Source organism: Phocoena phocoena, chromosome 2 (genome assembly GCF_963924675.1).
Source record: "Phocoena phocoena chromosome 2, mPhoPho1.1, whole genome shotgun sequence".
Classification (NCBI taxonomy): domain Eukaryota; kingdom Metazoa; phylum Chordata; class Mammalia; order Artiodactyla; family Phocoenidae; genus Phocoena; species Phocoena phocoena.
The window spans coordinates 1,642,218-1,664,700 of NC_089220.1; the positions used below are offsets into that span (position 1 = coordinate 1,642,218).

The 22,483-nt window shown below is 48.2% G+C and overlaps 1 protein-coding gene across 2 annotated transcripts in view; it reads right to left on the reverse strand.

Annotated features, from left to right (window-relative positions):
• Positions 1 to 3,999: 3,999 nt before the first annotated feature.
• COA8 (cytochrome c oxidase assembly factor 8) overlaps positions 4,000 to 22,483 on the reverse strand; it is a 36,093-nt gene continuing 17,609 nt past the window's right edge. Inside the window, exons 2-5 of one of the 2 annotated variants that reach the window (XM_065870938.1) lie at positions 16,022 to 16,219; positions 15,238 to 15,301; positions 7,209 to 7,299; positions 4,000 to 4,324 (exon numbers count right to left, since the gene is read on the reverse strand). In XM_065870938.1, coding sequence (XP_065727010.1) covers positions 4,219 to 4,324; positions 7,209 to 7,299; positions 15,238 to 15,301; positions 16,022 to 16,219 — 459 coding nt within the window. In that variant the 3' untranslated portion in view covers positions 4,000 to 4,218. Of the gene's footprint in view, positions 4,325 to 7,204; positions 7,300 to 15,237; positions 15,302 to 16,021; positions 16,220 to 22,483 lie in introns of both variants that reach the window. The other variant, XM_065870939.1, reaches the window with a different exon arrangement.

Sequence of the window (22,483 nt, forward strand, 5' to 3'; positions counted from 1 at the left end):
CAAGTCTTGTAACACAAGCAAGTCTGCCAGCCAATCGGGGGGGTGAGGGCATTGTAGGCTGCGCCTGAGGCCCCTGAGGTCAGGACACGGACCGGGAGTGGGAGGTGCCTTCCTCGGCGAGCAGATGCAAGGTGTGGAGGGGACAGTGCCCTAGAAGGGCTCGCGCAGTTGTCTGTACATCCCCACTTGAAGTCCCGTGTTTTAACATTTGGCTATCCACTTTGCTGTACACTTGAAACTAACACAGCGTTGTTTATCAACGGTACTCCAACATAAAACAAAAAGTTAAAAAATAAAAAGATAAAAATTTGGCTATCAACTTTACGATGCTATTTCTTTGTGATACCAGCAAGAAAATATGTTAATTAACTAGCACTTAGATATAATTGCATTTTAAGGAGAGATGCTTCTGCAATGAAAGGAATGTAATTAAAATCTGTGGTTAACCTGGAATATAAACATGCAAATCAGATCAGGTGATTCCATTAAATATTCTTCACAGGTTCTTCATCACGTGACTAATTTTTTCTCCCACCTTACATCCTGCTAGTCTGTAAGCGCTGCAGCGGAAGCAACAAGTCCTCACCATCACAGCCCCTGTGCCTGGCACGGACAGGCACTCAGTATCTGTGGGATGAACGAGCGCTCCCACTCACCCACAGCCTTCGTGGGTGGGCAGCGTGCAGCTGGCCAAGAGCAGGCGACGTACGCCCGGGGCCCATGGGAAGCCCTGGGCTTTCCCAGCTGTGGCACATGCGACGCCACGATGCAAAAACCTTGGGAAGAAAGGGAGGCGCCAGAGCATGTATTCAGAAGGCCTGGAAGTCGTTAAAAGGCAATTACTTTGAAATAAGAATAACATGGGTGCAATGGAGTCTGAGAGGGAATCTAACAGGACTGAGGCCTCCCCAGTGGGCTTGGCCGCACCCCAGAGGAGGAGAAAGCACGGCCGGCGCCAAAACCCCAGCTCTCACCGGCCCCCCAGTCGGGCGGCCTTGCTGAACAAGAACGCACAGCCTCCCCTTTGGGAAACTGATTCCCCGTAAAGGAAGGCTGTTCCTTTGCTGTCTGCTCCTCCCTGCACCGTCCCAACTTTCTAACCAGAGGCATTCTTAAATTTTTAACTTAAAAATTGTCAACAGAATATGCCTATTTGTTGTTCTGTTTTCAGAAGCAGAATAAAAGCAATGCTAGTAGGAGAAAAAAAATCAACACACACAAAACTTTATCATACAAGTTCCCATGAGTTCTATGATCTCCCCACTAATCAGAAGTGTAAAATAGTCTTTGCAAACGTGCAGAAGAGGCCTGTTGTGCAGGCGCCTCCGTGGCTGTGCGCCCTCCTCCGGCGTGGAAGCCCTGCGCCGTGGAAGTGGCCTGAAGGGCTGGCTGGAAAAGGGCCCGCCAAGCCTGCGTCCTCGGGGGAGGGACGGAGGATCAGAACACAGCACAGAGCTTCTTGGCAGCCGATGCTGCGATGTTTCCTCCAGAGCCCGTGTGAGGTTGCCGGCCACAGGAGTGGTGTGCGGGCTCATTCGGGAGAGGCAATCCCCGAAGACCCCGTGTGCCAACTCCACCTACAGGCATCCCGCTTAAACTCCCACTGGTGCAGATGCTCAGCTCCCACTCATGACGGGCTGGCTTCCAGTCACCCCTCCCCCACAGAGGCCTTGAGGTGCTTGGGAACCAGACCCTTTGAATGTTATTAGTCACTAATTTCCCCATTTGTGAGGAGCCTGTTAAGTGCCGGACACTATCCGCGACGGGCACGTGGAATGCGCCCAGGGGTTCTGTCAGGTGTCATTGCGGCCAAGGAAGCCGAGGCCAGGAGATGGGCTTGGGTAGACCGGTCTGCTCTGGAAGGCTCCTCTGTGCAGGTCTGTCATAAAGACGCTCCTCTGGACCTCCCAGAGGCAGACTTTCCAATATGCTATTAGGGTTAAACAGCGAAAGAGGACTTCCCTGGTGGCATGGCGGTTAAGAATCCACCTGCCAGTGCAGGGGACACAGGTTTAAGTCCTGGTCTGGGAAGATCCCACATGCTGCAGAGCAACTACTGAGCCTGCACTCTAGAGCCCACGAGCCACAACTACTGAGCCCGTGTGCCGCAATTACTAAAGCCTGCGCAGCTAGAGCCCGTGCTCCGCAACAAGAGACGCCATCGCAATGAGAAGCCCACGCACTGCAACGAAGAGTAGCCCCGCTCGCCGCAACTAGAGAAAGCCCGCTCGCCGCAACTAGAGAAAGACGGCGTGCAGCAACGAAGACCCAAAGCAGCCAAAAATAAATAAATAAAATAAATAAATTTTTTTTTTTTAAAAAAGGGAGGGCTTCCCTGGTGGCACAGTGGTTAAGAATCCGCCTGCCAATGCAGGGGACACAGGCTCGATCCCTGGTCCAGGAAGATACCGCATGCCGCGGAGCAACTAAGCCCGTGCGTCACAACTACTGAGCCTGTGCTCTAGAGCCCAGGAGCCACAACTACTGAAGCCTGCGTGCCTAGAGCCCATGCTCCACAACAAGAGAAGCCACCGCAATGAGAAGCCCACACACTGCAACAAAGAGTAACCCCCGCTCACCGCAACTAGAGAAAGCCTGCGCACAGCAATGAAGACCCAATGCAGCCAGAAATAATAAATAAATAAATACATTTTTAAAAAAAGAGCTAGAAGGACTTCCCCGGTGATCCAGTGGTAAAGAATCCTCCTTACAATGCAGGGAATGTGGGTTCGATCCCTGGTCGGGGAACTAAGATCCCCCATGCTGCAGGGCAACTGAGCTCTCGAGCCTCAACTAGAGCCCACATGTTGCAAACTACAGAGCCCACGTGCTCTGGAACCCATGCGCCATAACTAGAGAGAGAAAACCCGCATGCCACAACATGTGCCGCGTCTAAGACCCGATGCAGCCAAAAATAAAATAATTAATTTTAAAAAAAAAGAAAAGCTAGAGAACTGTTCATGCCTCCGGGATCACTCATATGGAACCGGGGCCCAACCTGGTCCCCTAACTCTGCTGGCGTTCCTTTGCAGACGCACACAATGTCACATGTGCTGGTGACACGTTGTGTTTAGCAGAGGCAGTGGCATGACGCGTGAGATGGGGTTATTTCTGTGAAGCCTCGTGTCCCACGCTGCTTGGTGCACGCACTCCACTCCCTGGGGACCTCCATGGACACCTGGGTTAACAGCCCACGGAGCTGATGGACCGCACAGTGTTCGCCAGGAATCACGGCGCTCAGTGGCGCCCAGCGCTCGGCTTTCCTCTTCAGCATCACCCTCGTCCATCCGCGTGGCCCTGAAGAGCCTGGGGTGGGGTGGGGTGGGATGATGTGCTTCCTCTGGTCTCTGGAATTTCTCCTTGGAGATCATCTTCGGTGGTAGCAGTTTACAAGCCACAGAAAAACTCCAGCCTTTCGACTCTACTGTCACATCCCGTTTTGGAATAAAAACTGCTTGCCAAGCGGCTTTTGATAAAATCTAGATGTCTCATCTGTCCTCAGAGGACACCTTGTGCCCTGGCTCTGAAGGCCACTTCCCCGCTGCTCAGGCAGGTCCCCCCACCCCTTCCCCACCACGGCTCCAGGACACAGTACAAAGTGAGCCTCATCATTTTATAACCACGTAATCCTATTTCAAACAACGCTGATTTTATAAGAATTGAAGCAGAGGGACACGAGCCACAGCAAGCTGTCCTGGAAAACCCTGGAAACAGGCTCTGCCTCCCCGGAATAAATGGAGAGAAGTCCCCTGGGGCCTGTTGGAGGAGCCGCACCTGCTTCCGGGTCTGTGTCCGGACGCCTCCCAGGACAGCCGCGCTTCATCAGGGCCTGGACCCGGGGCCCTCCAATAACCAGGGCCCACTGGTCAGGCGAGGCCGTGGCAACACTCCAAAACATTCCTATCAGTAGAGTCCATTTTTTCAAGTGAAATTTTATTAATATCTTTATACTGTTCTCTTTCAAACTGGTATAATTCACAACAACAGGAAACAGGCACACAGTGCTTGGGTTTCATTTATTAACATCACTTCCATGACCAAGAGCCAGCGTGGAATCCACAGTCAGGACGGAGCCACATGGGCCACAGCGCACCAGGACCCGCATCCTCCCAGACTGCCCTGCACACACAGCTCTTAGAGCCCTCGTAAAACGAGTTCCTATAAGCAGCTGCTTCTCGTGGAAACTTAGACGCTGGGCGGGTGGGTCAGGGTGGGCTCCTAATTGCTGGTCTTCTTTCGTTTCAGTCTAAGCTTGTTCCAAATCCTCTCCAGGGCCACTTTTCCCATGAAGAAGGTGATGGCAAAATTACGCTTGTACCAGTCCCTGAAGAAGAACAGCACAAGCACACGTGACCCACGCTCAGGCATCCGACTGTCTCCTCTTCCACCCTTCCCCACCATCTCTGCCATTCCCCGCCCTCTTTAAAGGTAGACTGCCCATAAAAGCCTGCCTGCCTTCCACCTGGATTTTCATCAGGCTGATGTGCCCAGGGCCCCCCGACCCCGCTTTTCCCACTCCTGGAAGCTGCTGCAGCCTTCCTCAGTTTTTGCTAGAAGACACAGAAAGAGCTCTCGGAAGCCTTGGGGCCCCCAGAGCCCAGCGGCATTCTCTCGGAGACACAACTGTAGAGCGATGGGGGCGTAACCTCTCAGAAAAGGACTGGAGGCACTGCAAGAACTCAGTGGGGACCCTCCAGGCTTTGGCACCTTAATTGCATAAGAAGCACATGAAAGTACTCCATCTTGAGAAGCTAACTTATGGCAAGTGCCAACATCATCAAGTTTCATATCTTCTTTTTCTTGATGATCTGAACTTCTAGGTGACTTGTGTCTCGAAAGGGATATTCCAGAACTTCTCATACAAATACTGGGATGGAGTTACATGCTGTCATAGGCTCATTTGCCTGTGAATTACTCTACAGGACATGTCAGAACTTGCAAATTCACCACATTGTCAGCAGCTGAATGGGCAAAACTTGGCAAGTTTCCACAATGGAAAGCACACATTCCAGACTCTCAGTGCTGAGCCCCTGGAAGCTGAAATGCCAGCAAGTGTCAGTGCTTTTCGTCCAAATGAGCTAATGAGGGAACATGGAACTGCTATTCCAGACTGGACTCAAATGGTTGACTGGATCTCAGCATAGAAGAATGGAGAATAACCAAGGGCTTGAGTGAAGCAGTAGCAAGAGGCAAAAATGCCCGTTTCCTGGAGCCTTTGCACAGCTGGACAGAAAACCCCTCTCCACACGAGAACGATCCTTACGTTTCTATCCACTTCAATGATGCTATAAATGGGAAGCAATGCCCTAATAAAAAAGGCTTCCAGAAAAAAGAAAACTGGTATCCCACCGAGATTAAAGTTCTTAGGTTACTAGGGAAAAGCCAGATTCCACTCCACCAATACAGACAACCTGAACTGGGAGAGTGGAAAAGACAAACTAAGCTGTTCCCGCTTCCATAAGGAAAGCAGGGGCAGGAGGTGGTGCGGGCGCAGAGGGGGAGCGCGCAGGCTCCACTGCTGTCCGACCCTCTCTCTACTCTGAGTGCCACACGGAAAACATCAAGCTCACCGGAGAGGAAGCAAGATGCAAACATGCCGCGTCCACGCCAGAAATCAAAGGTCCAGGGAAAGCTAACTAATACTGGCCTGACTGAATAACTCAGCTAGCTCAGAGTGACACGTGACAGCATTAGCAACAGACTCTGGGCGCTGCAGGACTGGGCTTCATGCCTGAGTGTCACTCAAGAGCTCCTCCAGACTCCACGATCACCCCACTGTCTAGACCCTGCCCCACCCGCCCATCCGGCGTGGCCATTGCCCTATGAATGTCACAGCAAATCTCAAACGCCACGTCCTATCGTCACACCTAGGAATACACATCACTATGTATCGTCAAAACCTTTTTTAAAAACACCTAACCACAATACCATCATTGTATCTGATAAAGTGAACAATAACTTATCTATACAACCTAATATACAGTCACTGTTCAGTTTTCTTTGACTGATTGTCAAAAATACCTTTTTATAGGTGGTTTGTCTGTATTAGGATCCAAACATTGTCTACACACTGCATGAAGCCTCTTTTATCCTATAATATTAGCTCCCCCTGTGTAGAACCCACTGTCTACGCACTAGGGGTGCAAGCTGCTTTAGGGCTGCCATGCAAATAACTTTAAGCTGTCCTTTTTTTTTTTTTAATCCTAGTTACTGGTTGAAACTGGATCGTCTGTCTTACAGAATTTCCAACATCTGGGACTGTATCTTCAGGCTACGATTTAAGCACAGTCTCTGTGACCTGCTCTCTCCACCCCCCCAACACACCCTTTTATCTTGTTCCTGTAACCTGGTATTAGACCCGGAGGACTGCCAGACTGCAGTCCCCTTGTTTGGTGAGGACACCTCACAGAGGTGCAGGCAGGCCGCTGCCCACTCCGCACGGTGCGAAGAGGAACCAGGGGTTCAGGTGCGATCAGCCCAACCCGTCCATTATGAAGCGCCCATCAGCCCTGCTGCCGAGCGGTTAGCAGCTGCGGGGTGATGAGGCCCGGATCTAACTCCAGCACTCCCACGTCAGCTGTCATTCTTCTACCAAGAAAAATGCTCCTTCGTTTGGCTACCCTGGAATCCAGTCGGTGCAGGAAAGGCAGGAGAGGTGACTGTTCTTTGGAGGCGCTCCTTCACTAATGGATTTTCAGAACAATGGGTTGGCTGCCTAGCAATACCCCGCGGTGCCTGTGAGCCACTCAGTGTCATGATCGCAAAGATGTTAGTGTATTTGATAGATTTTTAATCCACAGCCGTCATTTTCTTTGTGTGGCTGCAATGGCTTCGCCTCTGGCCTACGGGAGCCCCGTGAGTCGCCTTCTGTGCTGTTCTCACACGACCCCGCTGGGCTCCGAGCTTCCTCTCTTTCAAACACAAGATGTCTCGACTCCTCTCCTGCTGCTCCTGCCCCAGACTGTGCTTCTCCGTGGAGTCCAGGCTCCTTTCAGCGGGAAGTGCTGTGTAGAACCCACTGTCTACGCACTAGGGGTGCAAGCTGCTTTAGGGCTGCCATGCAAGTAACTTGAAGCTGTCATTTTTATTTAAAAGTGCAAACACTAAGCTGATAGCAACTTCTACCTTTAATATAAACACAAATGTTAAATTCAGATAGACAATATGGTTGTGATATTCAAACTTTCAGGAAAAAAGCAGACACCCACCTGTTGTAATACATGTGCTTCTGAAAATTTTTACTTAAAAATTCCTTGTAAAAGTCAGCCATTTCTTCTGCATTCAATGTTGCTTTTTGACCTGAAAATTAATTTCAACTTAAACATTAAGACTTAAGGGGAAGGGTTCTCCAAACAATTATTAGAGTTAACAAATGAGTTCGGCAGGGTTGCAGGACACAAGATCAATATACAAATATCAACTGTATTTCTATACACTTGCAATAAACAATCTGAAAACAAAATTAAGAAAACAATTTCATTTACAACAGCATCAAAAAGAATGCAAGACAGGATAAATTTAAGACAGGAAGTATAAGACTTACACACTAAAAACTACAAAACATAGAAGTGAAGGACCTAAATAAATGGAAAGACATCCCATGTTCATGGTTTCAAAGACCTAATACCGTTAAGGTGGCAACACTCTCCCATAATGACATATAGATTCAACACAAACCCTACCAAAACCCCAGCTGGCTTTTTTTTTTCTCGCCCCAGAAATTGACAGGGAATTCCCTGGTGGGCCAGTGGTTAGGACTCTGCGCTCTCATTGCCGAGGGCCCAGGTTCAATCCCTGGTTGGGGAACTAATATCCCACAAGCTGCGTGGTGCAGCCAAAAAAACCCAAAAAACAAACAAAAAAGAAATTGGTTAAGTGGATCCTAAAATTTATATAAAAATGCAAGGAAACCCAGTAGCCAAAGCGACCTTGGAAAAGGAAATCATAGTTGAAGGATTCACACTTCTTATATTCAAAACTTACTACAAAGCTACAGTAATCAAGACAGTGTGATACCAGCAGAAGAACAGGCTTACAGATCAATAGAACAAAGCTAAACCCAAACATTTATGGGCAAGTGATTTTCGACAAGGGTACCAAGACAATTCAATGGGGACAAATAGTCTTTTCAACAAACGATGCTTAGGACAACTGGATATCTACATGTAAAAAAAAAACCAAGCTGAATCCCATCTCACACCATAAACAAAAATAATCTAAAGACCTAAGTGTAAGAGATAAAACTATACAATTCTTGGAAGAAAACACGTGCAAATCTTCATCACCTTGAATTAAGCAATGCATTTTAGATATGACACCTAAAGCACAGGCAAACAAAGAAAAAAATAGATAAATTGGATTCATCCAAAAAACTTTTTTTTTAATTTTATTTATTTATTTTTGGCTGTGTTGGGTCTTCACTGCTGCGCACAGGCTTTCTCTAGTTATGGTGAGTGGGGGCTACTCTTTGTTGTGGTGTGTGGGCTTCTCATTGCACTGGCTTCTCTTGTTGCAGAGCACAGGCTCTAGGCGCACAGGCTTCAGTAGTTGTGGCACATGGGCTCAGTAGTTGTGGCCCACAGGCTTAGTTGCTCCGTGGCATGTGAGATCTTCCCGGACCAGGGATTGAACCCATGTCCTCTGGGTTGGCAGGCAGATTCTTAACCACTGCACCACGAGGGAAGTCCAGATTTCATCAAAATTTAAACTTTTTGTGCTTCAAAGGGCACTACTGAAAAAGTGAAAAGACAACTTATAGAATGGGAGAAAATATTTGCAAATCATCCTTCTAATACCGGTCTAATATCCAGAGTATGTAAAGAACTCTTACAACTCAACAATAAAAAGAGAAATAACCCAATTAAATCCTTTAAAATAACCCGATTTTAAAGGATTTGAATAAACATTTCTCCAAAGGAGATATAAAAATGATAAATAATGGGCTTCCCTGGTGGTGCAGTGGTTGAGAGTCCGCCTGCCGATGCAGGGGACACGGGTTCGTGACCCGGTCTGAGAGGATCCCACGTGCCGCGGAGCGGCTGGGCCCGTGAGCCATGGCCGCTGAGCCTGCGCGTCCGGAGCCTGTGCTCCGCAACGGGAGAGGCCACAGCAGTGAGAGGCCCGCGTACCGCAAAAAAAAAAAAAAAAAGTGTGAATTTTACAGTACGTGAATTATATCTCAGTAAAGAAAAAGAGATTTAAGGGGGAAAAATACCTTCCTCTACCGTTGGACCCTAATGGTTACAGTGTAACTAGTTTTCTTCACAATTGATATACACATAGGTGTGGGATGTGTTTCAGCACACACAGGCCAATGGTTTCTGAAGTTTCTGAGTGGAGACTGTGAGCTACCAGTATATCAGCATAAGGGAAACGACGTGCTTTCTAAGTAGAACGCAGCCCGGGGCAGACAGCAGCCTAACCATGCCACTCCGCGTCAGTGCGCACACACTGAACCCGGTAACACACTAGGTGCTGGTGGGGACTGGCGACACACACGGACTGACCTGGTAGCCTCTGTGGTAGGAGATGCCAAACGTGACGCCCACCCTCAGGGCTGCCCCTGCCCTCCACACTCTCACGAGACTTGAAAGGCCACACAGGACAGGAACCACAGCGTGCCAAGCAGGCAGTAGGGCCCCTGTGACTCAGGATGGTACAGCAGGCCAGGGGCCAGCCTCAGGACACCCTGCAGCGGCTCAGGGGCGAATGAGACCACGGGGAGAGAGCCCTCTGGCTTAGAAGCCCCAAGCTCCAAACAGGCATCGCACCCAGAGTCCCTGCACTTGCAGAGCACCCCCATCCAGAGAGGCCCCCGCTCTGGCTCCCCCCGGGGTTAGTCCACTCTCTAGGACTCCAGACAGGGGCCACGTTTCCTGGCTGCAAAGCTGATGCTGGCACTTCAACCACACCAGGATTTTGGGGAGACAGAGACAGAGCTGGGAAGGTAACCCCAGGGCACATTTTTACAGAAACAGGAGGGAAAGTGGCCAACCCTGAACCCACACAGCACAAAGGCAAACGAGACCGCACAGTACAAGCGTGGCTGTCCCCCACGAAGACAGAAGGGCCACCTCCCAGCCAGCCTGAGCAGGGCCCCACGGGTCACCTGGACCCCCAGCGCCTGAGTGAAGAGCAGTCGATTCCACGTGTCCTCACTCCTCTGACCCGGCCTCCTGCTGGCCCTCGAGACCTCCATCTGCAAGACCCTCTCCCAACCTCCCCCGATGCCCCCGCTCTGCGAAAACGCCGCTCCTCCCCTCCCCCCGGTCGACACCCCGGGAGTGCAGAGTGCGTTCACCGAGCTGCTTGTCTGCTGGTCACCCTCCCGGCCCACGCAAGGAGGTCTGCTCCACAAAGGCGAGGCCGTGGCTCTGTCTCGTCCCCAGCTGGTCCCCAGGACTAGCCTGGGATGTGGCAGGTGTTCAATAAATACCTGGAATCAATCAAGGGGTGGATGCCGATCGGGGAAAGAGAGGGACAACCAGCTGCCTGCGGCGGGGAGGGAAGCCGAAGGCTCCCAGGGAAGGTGACAGCCAGCTAGGATTCCACAGGGCGGAGAAGGGGAGCAGCATGGGCAGAGCAAATGAAGGGTGTGGAGAGGCAGAGACATGGCTGAACAGAGTGAGGGAGGAGAGGGGCAGGCAGGGCTGGAGCGCGATGAGGGCGCCACAAACAGAGCTCTCGCTTCAGGGAGCGGGGCCAGCATGCTGGCCCCAGAGCACGGCGTCTCCTAAGCTGCAAGCAGGTTCCGCCGGTCCTCCAGGGAGAGGCGTGTGTGCACCCTCCAGCCGGCCTCCCCTGCCTCTCACACTGACGAGAGGAGCTGAGCAGGTGGGCTGTGTCCTCCTGGCCCCGCAGGCAGCGGTTCCACGGGCCGCGCTTCCGTCCCTCGCCGGCCCTGTGGCCGGGCTGTGGCTTCTCCGGGCTCCAGGACGCAGATCACAACAGCACACCTCGTAAGGCTGCTCTGAGACAAACCGAGTCGCGGTCAGGGCGGCAGGTGGGACGGGCCTGGCACAGAGAGGCGCACTCGTCACCGCTGCTGGCAGAACAGCAGGCGCCCCAGGGTTCTACGGACAGGTCGGGGTGCCACCTTCAGCTACTGGTCTAGTTTGGTGTCCTGCCTAAACATTCCCAGGTGGCGCTCAGCGTAAAGCAGACGCACCATAAACGTCTGCTCAGTAATTCAGGTCCCACACCTGTCGACACTGCAATGTGACACTGAACTTTAGTAACACGAAGAACGACAGGCAGAACAATCTAATCTGCTACACATTTACCGAAAAGCGAGTGGGTGCTTCTTAAATACCAGCTGACTTAAAGTAAATCCATCCTGATGGCACCCCACTCCAGCTGCATAAACACTTCAGCAGTAAAAGAAACTAGAGGCAAGAACCCTCCCACAGCACTGCCTGCCTTACACGAGATTTAATCTGGGGGCAGACAGCGCTGACGTCATGGCATTCTACCTTTCGCACTTGAAATTAAGTCAATAATGTCCCTAGACCGCTGCAGAATATTCCGGTGAACATCCAGCGCGCAGTGGGCCACCACAGCCTTATCTAATCTGAAGTGACCGGACATTTAGATACTTTCCACCGTTTGGCAATGGAAGACAACGCTGCAAGGAGCACAGAGTGAAGTCTTCCCATGTTTTCCTATAGGATGAATTCTTAGATATTCAGTGGTCATAATTTCCCCGCTTCTTGGCATATGCGTCCTTCATGTGACTGAATCCTTCTGGAAAAGGAGCTGGGAAAGCACCCTGAGCTCAGTGAGCATGAAACAAGGCCTAGGCGCCGCTCTAATACTCTGTGAAATTCAGCTGGAGGAGTTTTTTTCTTGTAGTCACATTATTCCTCTGCAGGTGTTTTGCTATTTCTACAAATTTGTTAAGGCTTTTCATAAAGTCCACACGCCTCTTCATCTCTGCCACAAACGCCTCCCGCCACCTGCCATTTACGTTTAATGTGTTTCCTGGACGCGGACCCCTTTGCCTGGCCCTCGGGTTTGCTGGGCACTGTCTGTGGAGCAGCCTCACTCCTTCAACAGAACCCCGCCTGGGCAGAGCCTCAGTCTGGCTACTTCCTTGGACCTGGGAGGTATAAACTGAGAGGTGGAAAAAGCCTGTTTACAGCAAGAGAAGGCTGAAGCAGTGGGGTAGAGAGGAGGTGAAATGAGAGGAGGGAGGATGTCCTGGGTTCCCTCTAGTGCCGGCGTCTGAGTGCAGGCCATGCCTGGGCCAGGCTCTCCCCTGGTCCTGGGTCTGAGCCACTTCGTGTCCCCTCAGCAAACTCTCCTTTCCAGGAGGACAGATCAAAGGGAGTCCTGACTAATCCAGACATTGTCAGTTTTCACGTTCCTGAATCTTTCTACCCTTACTGTCAAGCTCAGGGAATCATCACTCCTCCAGATAATGGAGGGTCACTTTTATTGTTAGACTTTCTACAACTAGGAGCGATGTACTTAACTTTTTACTCCATAAACAACTGATTTTTAATAATTAACTTTTTCACCCGTTTGGAATACATTTGTATTACAGGGAGCATGAATCTAAATTTATCCTTTTGGGCCTAAAATAATTAGTTTCTCCAACATCATTTATTAAATGAAACTCCTCTTTCCTGGGTTCTGTGAGACCCCTGCACTCAGGTATTACACATGCGTGCTCTGGCCCATGGGGGTGACACACCTGTCCCCCCCCGCATTTCCATCACTGCAGCCTGGTAACTGTTTAAACAGCTGACAGAGCGGGCACCTCCCTTCACAAGTCTTTTCCTCAGGATACTCTTTCCTGTTTTCTTACCAAACTAATCTGAAATCTAATTAAGGCCCATCTTTCAACACTCAGTAACGCCATCAGTAGGAACCCATGATACTCACAGAAGACAGTGGCCTGTGGGCCTCCCTGAGAACCCACTCTCCAGGTCAGGACCTAGGCCCCTCCACTTACTCACTCTGTGATTTTGGTCAAACAACTTGCCCTCAGGATCCTCATCTACAAAATGGTAAAAGTAACAGTACCTACCTCATTGGTTCACCATGGGAAATAAAACAGAACATATGTGCAAAGGGCACAGTCCTGAAGTCAGGGCTCTCATTCGGTGCTTCGGGATGAGAGCCTGTCCTCACCTCGATGCCCCGGCCCCCGGCCTAAGGACGGTGCTACCTAAGAAAGTCTTCCCCTCACCCCACACTTGCCTGCTCAGCGGCCAGCCAATTGGAGGAGGATTCAATGGGAGTGTGTAAATGGGAGATAAAATGTCTTGGTTGTACCTGTTTGTGGTTTAGCTTTGTATATAAAAAAAAAAAAAAAAAAAAAGGAAATAAACTTGAAAATTGTCTGTCACCATAAAAATAAAACAAAAATTAAAATATTTACTGCTCCCCCCAAAAAAACAAACAAAAAACAAACAAAAACTGATAGGACATAGCACCTTTTCCTGCTCACTCCTGCCCTCCCAGACCCTCAGTGGGGCCATGCAGCAGACAGCACACGACTGGGCCCAGCATGGGACTAACTCCATCCTCCCCAGACCTCTATTCTAATGAGCCCAGGCAAGGCTACCACGAGCAGGTAGAGTCACAGTGCTTTAGCCCAACAAAGACCTGGCTTTGGGGGTCAACGATGTCAGATTTTCCATCAGAATGTTCTGAAGTAGACGCCTGTTTAACCAACAGGACAAAATCTAATTCAGGCCAAACATCAACAGCGAGAGAAAATGATTAAAGGTTATTCTGAGCACTAGATTCTCCATCCAAAAGAAAGGACAGCACGGTAGGCAGAGGGAACTGAATGCAGTCTGCATCCCTGACACATGAAGCGCGTAGCCTGGGGAACAAGACACAAAACAGGTAAAACAAGTAAAACAGGCAGGGGCCGGGCAGGCCTCCAATCCAGAAGGAGGAGCACAGCTGTCACTCTGTCGTCACAGGAAATCTAAAAACCTAAGCTGAGTGGCAACTGTCAGAACTGCATTTGGGGTAGAACAGGCTGGCTACACTGCAAAGAATGGTTTTTAGGCATGAGTTGCTAAACTACAGCCTGTAGGCCAAATCTGGCCTACCAGCTGATTTTGTAAATACAGTTTTATTGGGACAAGTTCACGCCCATTAATTTATGTATTTTCTATGGCTGCTTTCACAGAACAACAGCAGAGCTGACCAGTTGAAGGAGAGACCCATATGGCCCAGAGAGACTAAACTATTTACTATCTAGCCCTTTACAGAAAGTCTAATGACCCCTGATTTAAAGATTGGGGGCCAGGGAACCAATTAGGAAGATACTGCAATAGGCAGAGAATTAACAAGAGCCTGAATTAAAGCCATGTTTAAAGAACAGGGAGTAGGGACTGCCCTGCTGGCACAGTGGTTAAGAATCTGCCTGCCAATGCAGAGAACACGGGTTCAAGCCCTGGGCCAGGAAGATCCCACATGCCACCAAGCAACTAAGCCCATGCGCCACAACTACTGAGCCTGTGTTCTAAATCCCACAAGCCACAACTAGAGGAAGCCTGTGCACAGCAACAAAGACCCAACGCACCCAAAAATAAATAAATAAAAATAAATTTATTAAAAAAAAAAAAAAAAAAGGACAGGGAGTAGCAAAGGTGCTGAGAAACACCTAAGAGGTAAATCTGAAGGATGAAGAGATGAAGGATGAAGGGGTGGGGAGGGGCTTCCAGGATGACTCTGCAGTTTCTGGCTCATGGCCAGTGGGACCATGAACTGCCATCAGGAAGCAGGGAAGAGAAGCCAGGGCAGAAGAGACAGAGGCTGCTGAAGCCATGGGACCTCGGATATAAGTCCAAAGGTCAGAAAGAGGTCATCGATCAGAATGACCCAAAATGACGAGAGGGCTGACCTCACCCGAAGACAGGAGAGGGAGCGGGAGGAGGACAGACGTGCGTCCCACCGAGGACACAGCCTCAGAGCGCCTGCCCCTGGAGCCACGTCCCACCGAGGACACGGCCTCACAGCGCCTGCCCCTGGAGCCATGGCCTGCCCCCTGAGCTTCTCTACTTCATTCAACATCCTTTCGTTTCTTTTTTTGGGGCTGTGCCGAGAGGCACATGGGATCTAGTTCCCTGACCAGGGGTGGAACCTGCGCCCCATGCAGTGGGAGTGTGGGTCTTAACCGCTGGACGGCCAGGGAGGCCCTAATACTCTTTCTTCACACCTTCTCGTATAGTTACTCAAACAAAACCAGTGTTGGCAGAAAAAGAACTCACTCACCTGATTCAGCTCTCAGTTCCAGGCCTTTGGCTTTTAGTCTTGAGTCAATAAATTTTTCTTTTTCCTAAAAGAAGACAGCTATCAGAATTCCCTTTCTTCATCTTTCCGTTTTTCCTTGGCTAGGACACAGCTCTCGTGTTCTGGAGAAATCTGGATGTGGATTTCCTGAGAAGTGGCCCATCTCAAAGCCTGTTTTAAACCATCTGAACTTAGTTAAAAGTTTCATGCTTGAAATAGGATTTGAAAATGAGATGTTTAATAACCTTTGGGAGGCACTGTTTGTTTATAAATCCACAGAATAAGATAAATGCAACTCCATTTGACTTAGCCTGCCCAAATGGATAAACATGTATCGCCTAAGTCTTTCTTCTGGATTAGAATATTTATACTCCTTTCTCGGAGTTTATTGATGAGTATGCTATTAAGAATCCTGAATTCTCAGGAAGAATGACAACACATCCCAGACACGCATAATTTCATAAACATACACACACACACACAAGTGTATATACATGTGGAACCTGCAGTTCTGGTTCTGGCTCTGCTACTCTCTTTACTTCCTTGAACGTCTCAAGATCCGTGATTCTGTGAATGATCAATATCTCTTCTTTACAGTTACATACTGACTTTAAAATTCTATGCATACATACACATATACATATGTATGGCGCAGAGGCAATGAGATGCTGCCAAATAACTGCAAGGCAAAGCAGATGCTAAAGATTCAGCACCCCCAAGTGGCCAACTGTATTATTTCTCATTCTGACCCGAAACCTAAACTTACCTTAAGAAAAGTCAAATTCTGGTTTGCCCAGAACTGTTGGTTCCATTCTTGTGTTTCTTGTCTTAATTCTCTTAACTTTTGTTCCAATGGTGATTCATTTTCAGGGATGTAGAAATGAACAGGTCGAAGGTTTGAATATTTATCTGGGGGTCCTATCCAATCATGGCAAGATTTTCTTGGAGGGCAGAATCTTGAGACCTTTAACAAAACGCATGGCGTTACTATACAACTTAACAAATCTCTAGTATTATAAAATGAACAGTCCAGATCTATTAAAGACCCTTGTCAGCTTCCTCTTTTTAAGACTATGTGCCAGGGAATATCCAAATTAAAAGAACTATAATAAATAGCATTCACGTTAATACCACACCAAACATGTTCAACAATGGTGCTGGAATAATTCAACATCATAAGGCGAAAAAGAATGTCAACCTGTGCTTTGTATCATATACAAAAATTAACGCAAAATGGATCAAAGACGTAAAATGTAAAATCTAAAACTATAAAACTTCTAAAACACTAAAAATTCTACAAGCTTGGATTAGGCAAAGATTTCTTACGTACACCACCAAAAGCACAATCCACAAAATAAGAAGTAGATGAACTGGACTACACCAAAGTTAAACTCTTCTGTTCTCCTAAAGACACTATTAAGAAAATGAAAAGACAAGCCACAGACTGGGAAAAAATACATGCAAATCTGTAAAAGGACTTGTTTCTAGAATATATATAGACTTTTCAAAACTCCATAATAAGAAAACACACAACCCAATATAAAAATGGGCAAAGGGCTTCCCTGATGGAGCAGTGGTTAAGAATCTGCCTGCCAATGCAGGGGACACAGGTTCGAGCCCTGGTCTGGGAAGAGCCCACGTGCCGTGGAGCAACTAAGCCCGTGCTCCACAACTACTGAGCCTGCGCTCTAGAGCCTGCAAGCCACAACTACTGAAGCCCGTGCGCCTAGAGCTTGTGCTCTGCAACAAGAGAAGCCACCACAATGAGAAGCCCACGCACTGCAACAAAGAGTAGCCCCTGCTCTCCGCAACTAGAGAAAGCTCGCACACAGCAACAAAGACCCAACGCAGCCAAAAATAAATAAATAAAATTAATTAAAAAAAAAAAAAAAAGGGCAAAATATTTAAATAAAAGTTTCCGAAGAAGATATATAGATGACAAATAAAAGCACATAAAAAATGCTCAACATCGGGCTTCCCTGGTGGCGCAGTGGTTGTCGATGCAGGGGACGCAGGTTCATGTCCCGGTCCAGGAAGATCCCACATGCTGCGGAGCGGCTGGGCCCGTGAGCCATGGCCGCTGAGCCTGCGCGTCCGGAGCCTGTGCTCCGCAACGGGAGAGGCCACAACACTGAGAGGCCCGTGTACCGCAAAAAAAAAAAAAAAAAAAAAAAAAGCTCAACATCATTAGTCATTAGAGAAATGCAAATCAAAACCACAATGGGATATCACTACACATCTGTTAATATGGCTAAAAAAAAATCTGCCAAAACAAGTGCTGTCAAGGACATAAAACAATCGAGTTCTTAAATATTGCTCATGGCAATGCAAAATGATACAACCACTTGGGAAAAAAGTCAGCAGTCCATTATAAAATTAAACACACACCTAACATACAACCCAGCAACCCCTTCCCAGGTTATTTATCCAAGATGCATGAGTTCACATGTTCGCACAAAAACCTGGATATGACTGTTTAAAGTGGCTTTATGTATAACTGCCAAAATCTGGAATTAGCCGAAATACCCTTCCACTGATGAACAGAAAAACACAGCACGGCATATACATGTGACGGACACTACTCGACAACAGAGGAGACTACAGGTAACACAGATGAATCTCAAAGGCACTATGCGGATTGAAGAGGCCACACCAAAGAGGCTGCACACTGGATGGTTCTATTCCCAAGACATCCTGGAAAAGACACGTGCTAGGGTAGAGGAAGGGGGTGACTACAAAGGAATTTTCTGGGGTGGTGAAAGTGATTGATACCTTGAATTGTGGCGCACATGTCTGCCAGGAGTGAATTTTCCTATATGTGAACTGGACTTCAATAAACCTGATATTAAAATAAAGAGATCAGCTGAGTGAGTAAAAGACTATCCATTTGTCTGTTAAAAGGTCAATGTAACCACAATCCATGGGGGGAAATAACATTCAGTTTGGAAATCTCTTATACCCTATTTTTAAAAAAGAAAGCTCTACCTATAATGGAAAATGTATAACTAAATCACTTTGCTGTACACCCGAAGGTAACACAACACTGTAAATTAACTGTCCTCCGATTTTAAAAGAGCAAAAGCTCTACTGAGCACGACTTCTACCTCCGGAACATCGGAGTGCCTCCCGCCAGTCCTCCCTCCAGAAACAACCAGAAAACTACTCAGCAGCACAGAAGAGTGAGCCACTGACAGGTGGAACACGGACAGATCTCAAAACTACAGAGCGAAAGAGCCAGGCACCAAAGAGGACGTTCTATGTGATTCCACTTATGTGACATTCTAGAAAAACTAACCAGATCAATGGTAGCCTAGAGTGAGGGGTGGAGGGGATTGGAGTGATGTTCTGGATCTTATTGGGGTGGTGATTGCACAGATTTACACATTTGTCACAACTCATCAAACTCGAAATGGGTGCACTCATTTTACTATATATAAATTATACCTCAATAAAGTCAATTAAAAGAGTGGTAAAGGGTTTCCCTGGTGGCGCAGTGGTTGAGAGACCGCCTGCCGATGCAGGGGACACGGGTTCGTGCCCCGGTCCCGGAGGATCCCACATGCCGCGGAGCGGCTGGGCCCGTGAGCCATGGCCACTGAGCCTGTGCGTCCGGAGCCTGTGCTCCGCAACGGGAGAGGCCGCAACAGTGAGAGGCCCGTGTACCGCAAAAAAAAAAAAAGAGTGGTAAAACTTACAAAGATAAAGAATTACTATATTGAACATAATTAACAGTTCTTCTGCATTTAGAAGGCCCTTCATTTAGGATACTTCAGTACTTCACTATCACCATTGTAAGCTGCAACTTCCAAGGAACTAAAAATAGAGATGCAGGGTTTGCAAAGTTTAAGATAAAGCAGCTCTTTTTCTATCAGGAAGCAGCTTACTTATAATTTCATTTGAAAAACGTAGCTTTACTAGCTAATCATTTCTCAAATTAATGCAGATAACCAGGTGCAGCTGTGTGCTTTGCAATGGCTCACTTGGCAGGAGCACCACGGGAGGAAAGGAGAGGCCAAGCAGAAGCTCAGCTTGGTGTACAATCCTCAGCGTTCCTCTCCCTGGTGTGGGTCTGACCATCTTCTGGTCCCTGGACTCAACCCTGGACAATTAGAGTAAAGAGCCAAGTGTAGACTGAGAAAGGAAACCAAGTCACTCTTCAGGAAACACAGTCAGTTAGTTTTCGCTCTGACGGCTGCCACTAAGCACCACCCACCTACACCAAGCATCCCAAGAACTTGGCGTTAACCGAAGGAGAAGGCTAAATGCAGCACAACCCGTCGGCCCTCTCCTTGTCTTGGATGCTATGACCTTCCTAAGTCTTCTAAATTCCCAGGCAGTCTAAAAATAGGAAGAATTTAAAACGTGACAAGGATAGCAGCGGGTTTGGTCGGGAAGTGGGTTACAAAGCTCGGTGTGGCCACCTAGCGGGGACAGTTCAGACCACAGAGAACACCTGAGGAGGTTACATCAGCTCTGCCATCACCGCTCAGAGCTCAGCAGGTCAAGTTATATTACAAAATATGCAGGGACATCCACTCATGCAAAAAGCTTCTCCTTACACCTGAGAACACAGAGTTTCTGAGTTATAACACGTTACAGCTCTGCCTTTAGGACAACACTGGCGTTTATAATATTTTATTAAAAATCTGGGGCATGTTCAGCTCAGCGTTAGAATGCTTACTATTTGGGGGCTTCCCTGGTGGCCCAGTGGTTAAGACTCCACGCTCCCAATGCAGGGGGCCTGGGTTCGATCCCAGGGTCAATTCCTGGAACTAAGATCCCACATACCTCAACTAAGCGCCACAACCAGAGGAGCCCAAGGGCCGCAACAAAGACCCAGCGCAGCCAAAAATAAATAAATATTTTTTTTAAAAAAGGAATGCTTACTATTTAGAAAATTATTTTGAGTCTAGAATAAGTGAATGAGCAGGAAATGCTGAAAAGTACATGTGATTCCCTCAGACTCTCAAAACATTTCTAGAAAAGTATCTTCTAAAAAAAATTTCAAAATTTTAAGGACCCTTGACAGATTAGGTAAAAGAATACAGCATTTTTTTTTTTTTTTTTTTGGTACGCAGGCCTCTCACTGTTGTGGCCTCTCCCGTTGTGGAGCACAGGCTCCGGATGCGCAGGTTCAGCGGCCATGGCTCACGGGCCCAGCCGCTCCGTGGCATGTGGGATCTTCCCAGACCGGGGCACTGAACCTGTATCCTCTGCATCGGCAGGCGGACTCTCAACCACTGCGCCACCAGGGAAGCCCAGAACACAGCATTTGACTGGGGAGAAAAAAAGACTGATAGAGGCCTTCCCTGGTGGCGCAGTGGTTAAGAATCCACCTGCCAATGCAGGGGACACGGGTTCGACCCTGGTCCGGGAAGATCCCACGTACCGCGGAGCAACTAAGCCCGTGAGCCACAACTACCAAGCCTGGGCTCTAGAGCCTGTGAGCCACAACTACCGAGCCCACGAGCCACAACTACTGAAGCCCGCACGCCTAGAGCCCATGCTCCGCAACGAGAAGCCACCGCAATGAGAAGCCCGCGCACCGCAACAAAGACTAGCCCCCGCTCACCGCAACTAGAGAAAAGCCTGCGCACAGCAACAAAGACCCAATGCAGCCAAAAAAAAAAAAAAAAAAATTGATAGAAAATGTCCAATCACTAAAAAGAACCTATGTAGTAATAATGACTTAAAGATTTGGTGACAAGTAGAATATGCCCTAAAATTCACTCAAATTTACACATCAGTAATGGAGCTTAAGAAACTGGAGGAGGTCCCAGGGGAATGCAAGGAAGGGTCCTTCAGGCCTGTTCTGGGGGGACATGACCACTCTGAGGGGGTGGAGAGGAAGAGCCATTCTCTGAGGCTGTGGCGGTATGGGGGCTGCAGGGACAGAGGAACGGGAGGAGGCCTGGGGACAGAGCCGCCCCCTGGGCAGTGGTGTGCCCATAAATGTTTAATATGGCTGGGGGACGCATGTGGTTATAACTTCACTGATATAAGGATGTGCGGCACACACTTTACAAATAATAAAACATACGATACCTTTCCTCATAAATTTTACATAGCCGATTGATTCTCACAAACTGCTTTCATTAATTTTTAACAACTTTAGTGATATATAATTCACATACTACAGGGACTTCCCTGGTGGCGCAGTGGCTAAGACTCCGCGCTCCCAATGCAGGGGTCTGGGTTTGATCCCTGGTCAGGGAACTAGATCCCACATGCCGCAACTAAGATCCTACACAGCCAAATAAATAAATATTTTTTTAAAAAACAGTATTACTATAAAATTAACCCTTTTGATGTATACAATTCAGTGTTTTTAGCATGTTCACAGTGCTGGGCAACTATTATTACTAATTCCGGAACATTTTCATCACCCCCGAAAGAAACCCCGTACCCAAGAGCAGTCACTCCCCATTCTTCCCCTCCCCCAGTCCCTGGCAACCACGACTCCATGCATTTGCCTGTTCTATATATTTCATGTAAATGGAATCATACAACGTGCTCTTTTGTGACTGGCTTCTTTCACTGAACATGTTTTCCAGGTTCATCCAAGCTGTAGTATGTGTTGCCAATACTTCACTTCTTTTTATGGCTGAGTGACAGTCCATAGTGTGGGTATAAACACATTTTGTTTATCCAATTATCAGCTGAGAACATTTGGGTTGTTTCCACTTTTTGGCTATTATAAATAATGCTGCTATGAACACTTGTGTACAGATTTTTGTGTGGACATGTGTTTTCAATTCTCTTGGGTGTATATACAGGAGTAGCATTGCTGGGTCATATGGTGACTCTGATTAACACTTTGAGGAACTGCAAACTGTTTTCCGAAGTGGCTGTATCATTTTACATTCCTCACCAACACCTGCTATTGTCCATTTTTTAAAATGACAGCCATCCTAGCGGGTACGAAGTGGTATCTCATTGCAGTTCCTTCACTGATTTTTGCTAAATTTGGTATTAATAGCCAAACCCTGGTTGCAGGTGACTAATTAGTAAGCGTATAATACTTAGGACACAAAGGTGATTTGATATTAAGAAGTAGGGTGGGGGCTTCCCTGGTGGCACAGGGGTTGAGAATCCGCCTACCAATGCAGGGGACACGGGTTCGAGCCCTGGTCAGGGAAGATCCCACATGCCACGGAGCAACTAAGCCTGTCTGCCACAACTACTGAGCCTGTGCTCTAGAGCCCGTGAGCCACAACTACTGAGCCGG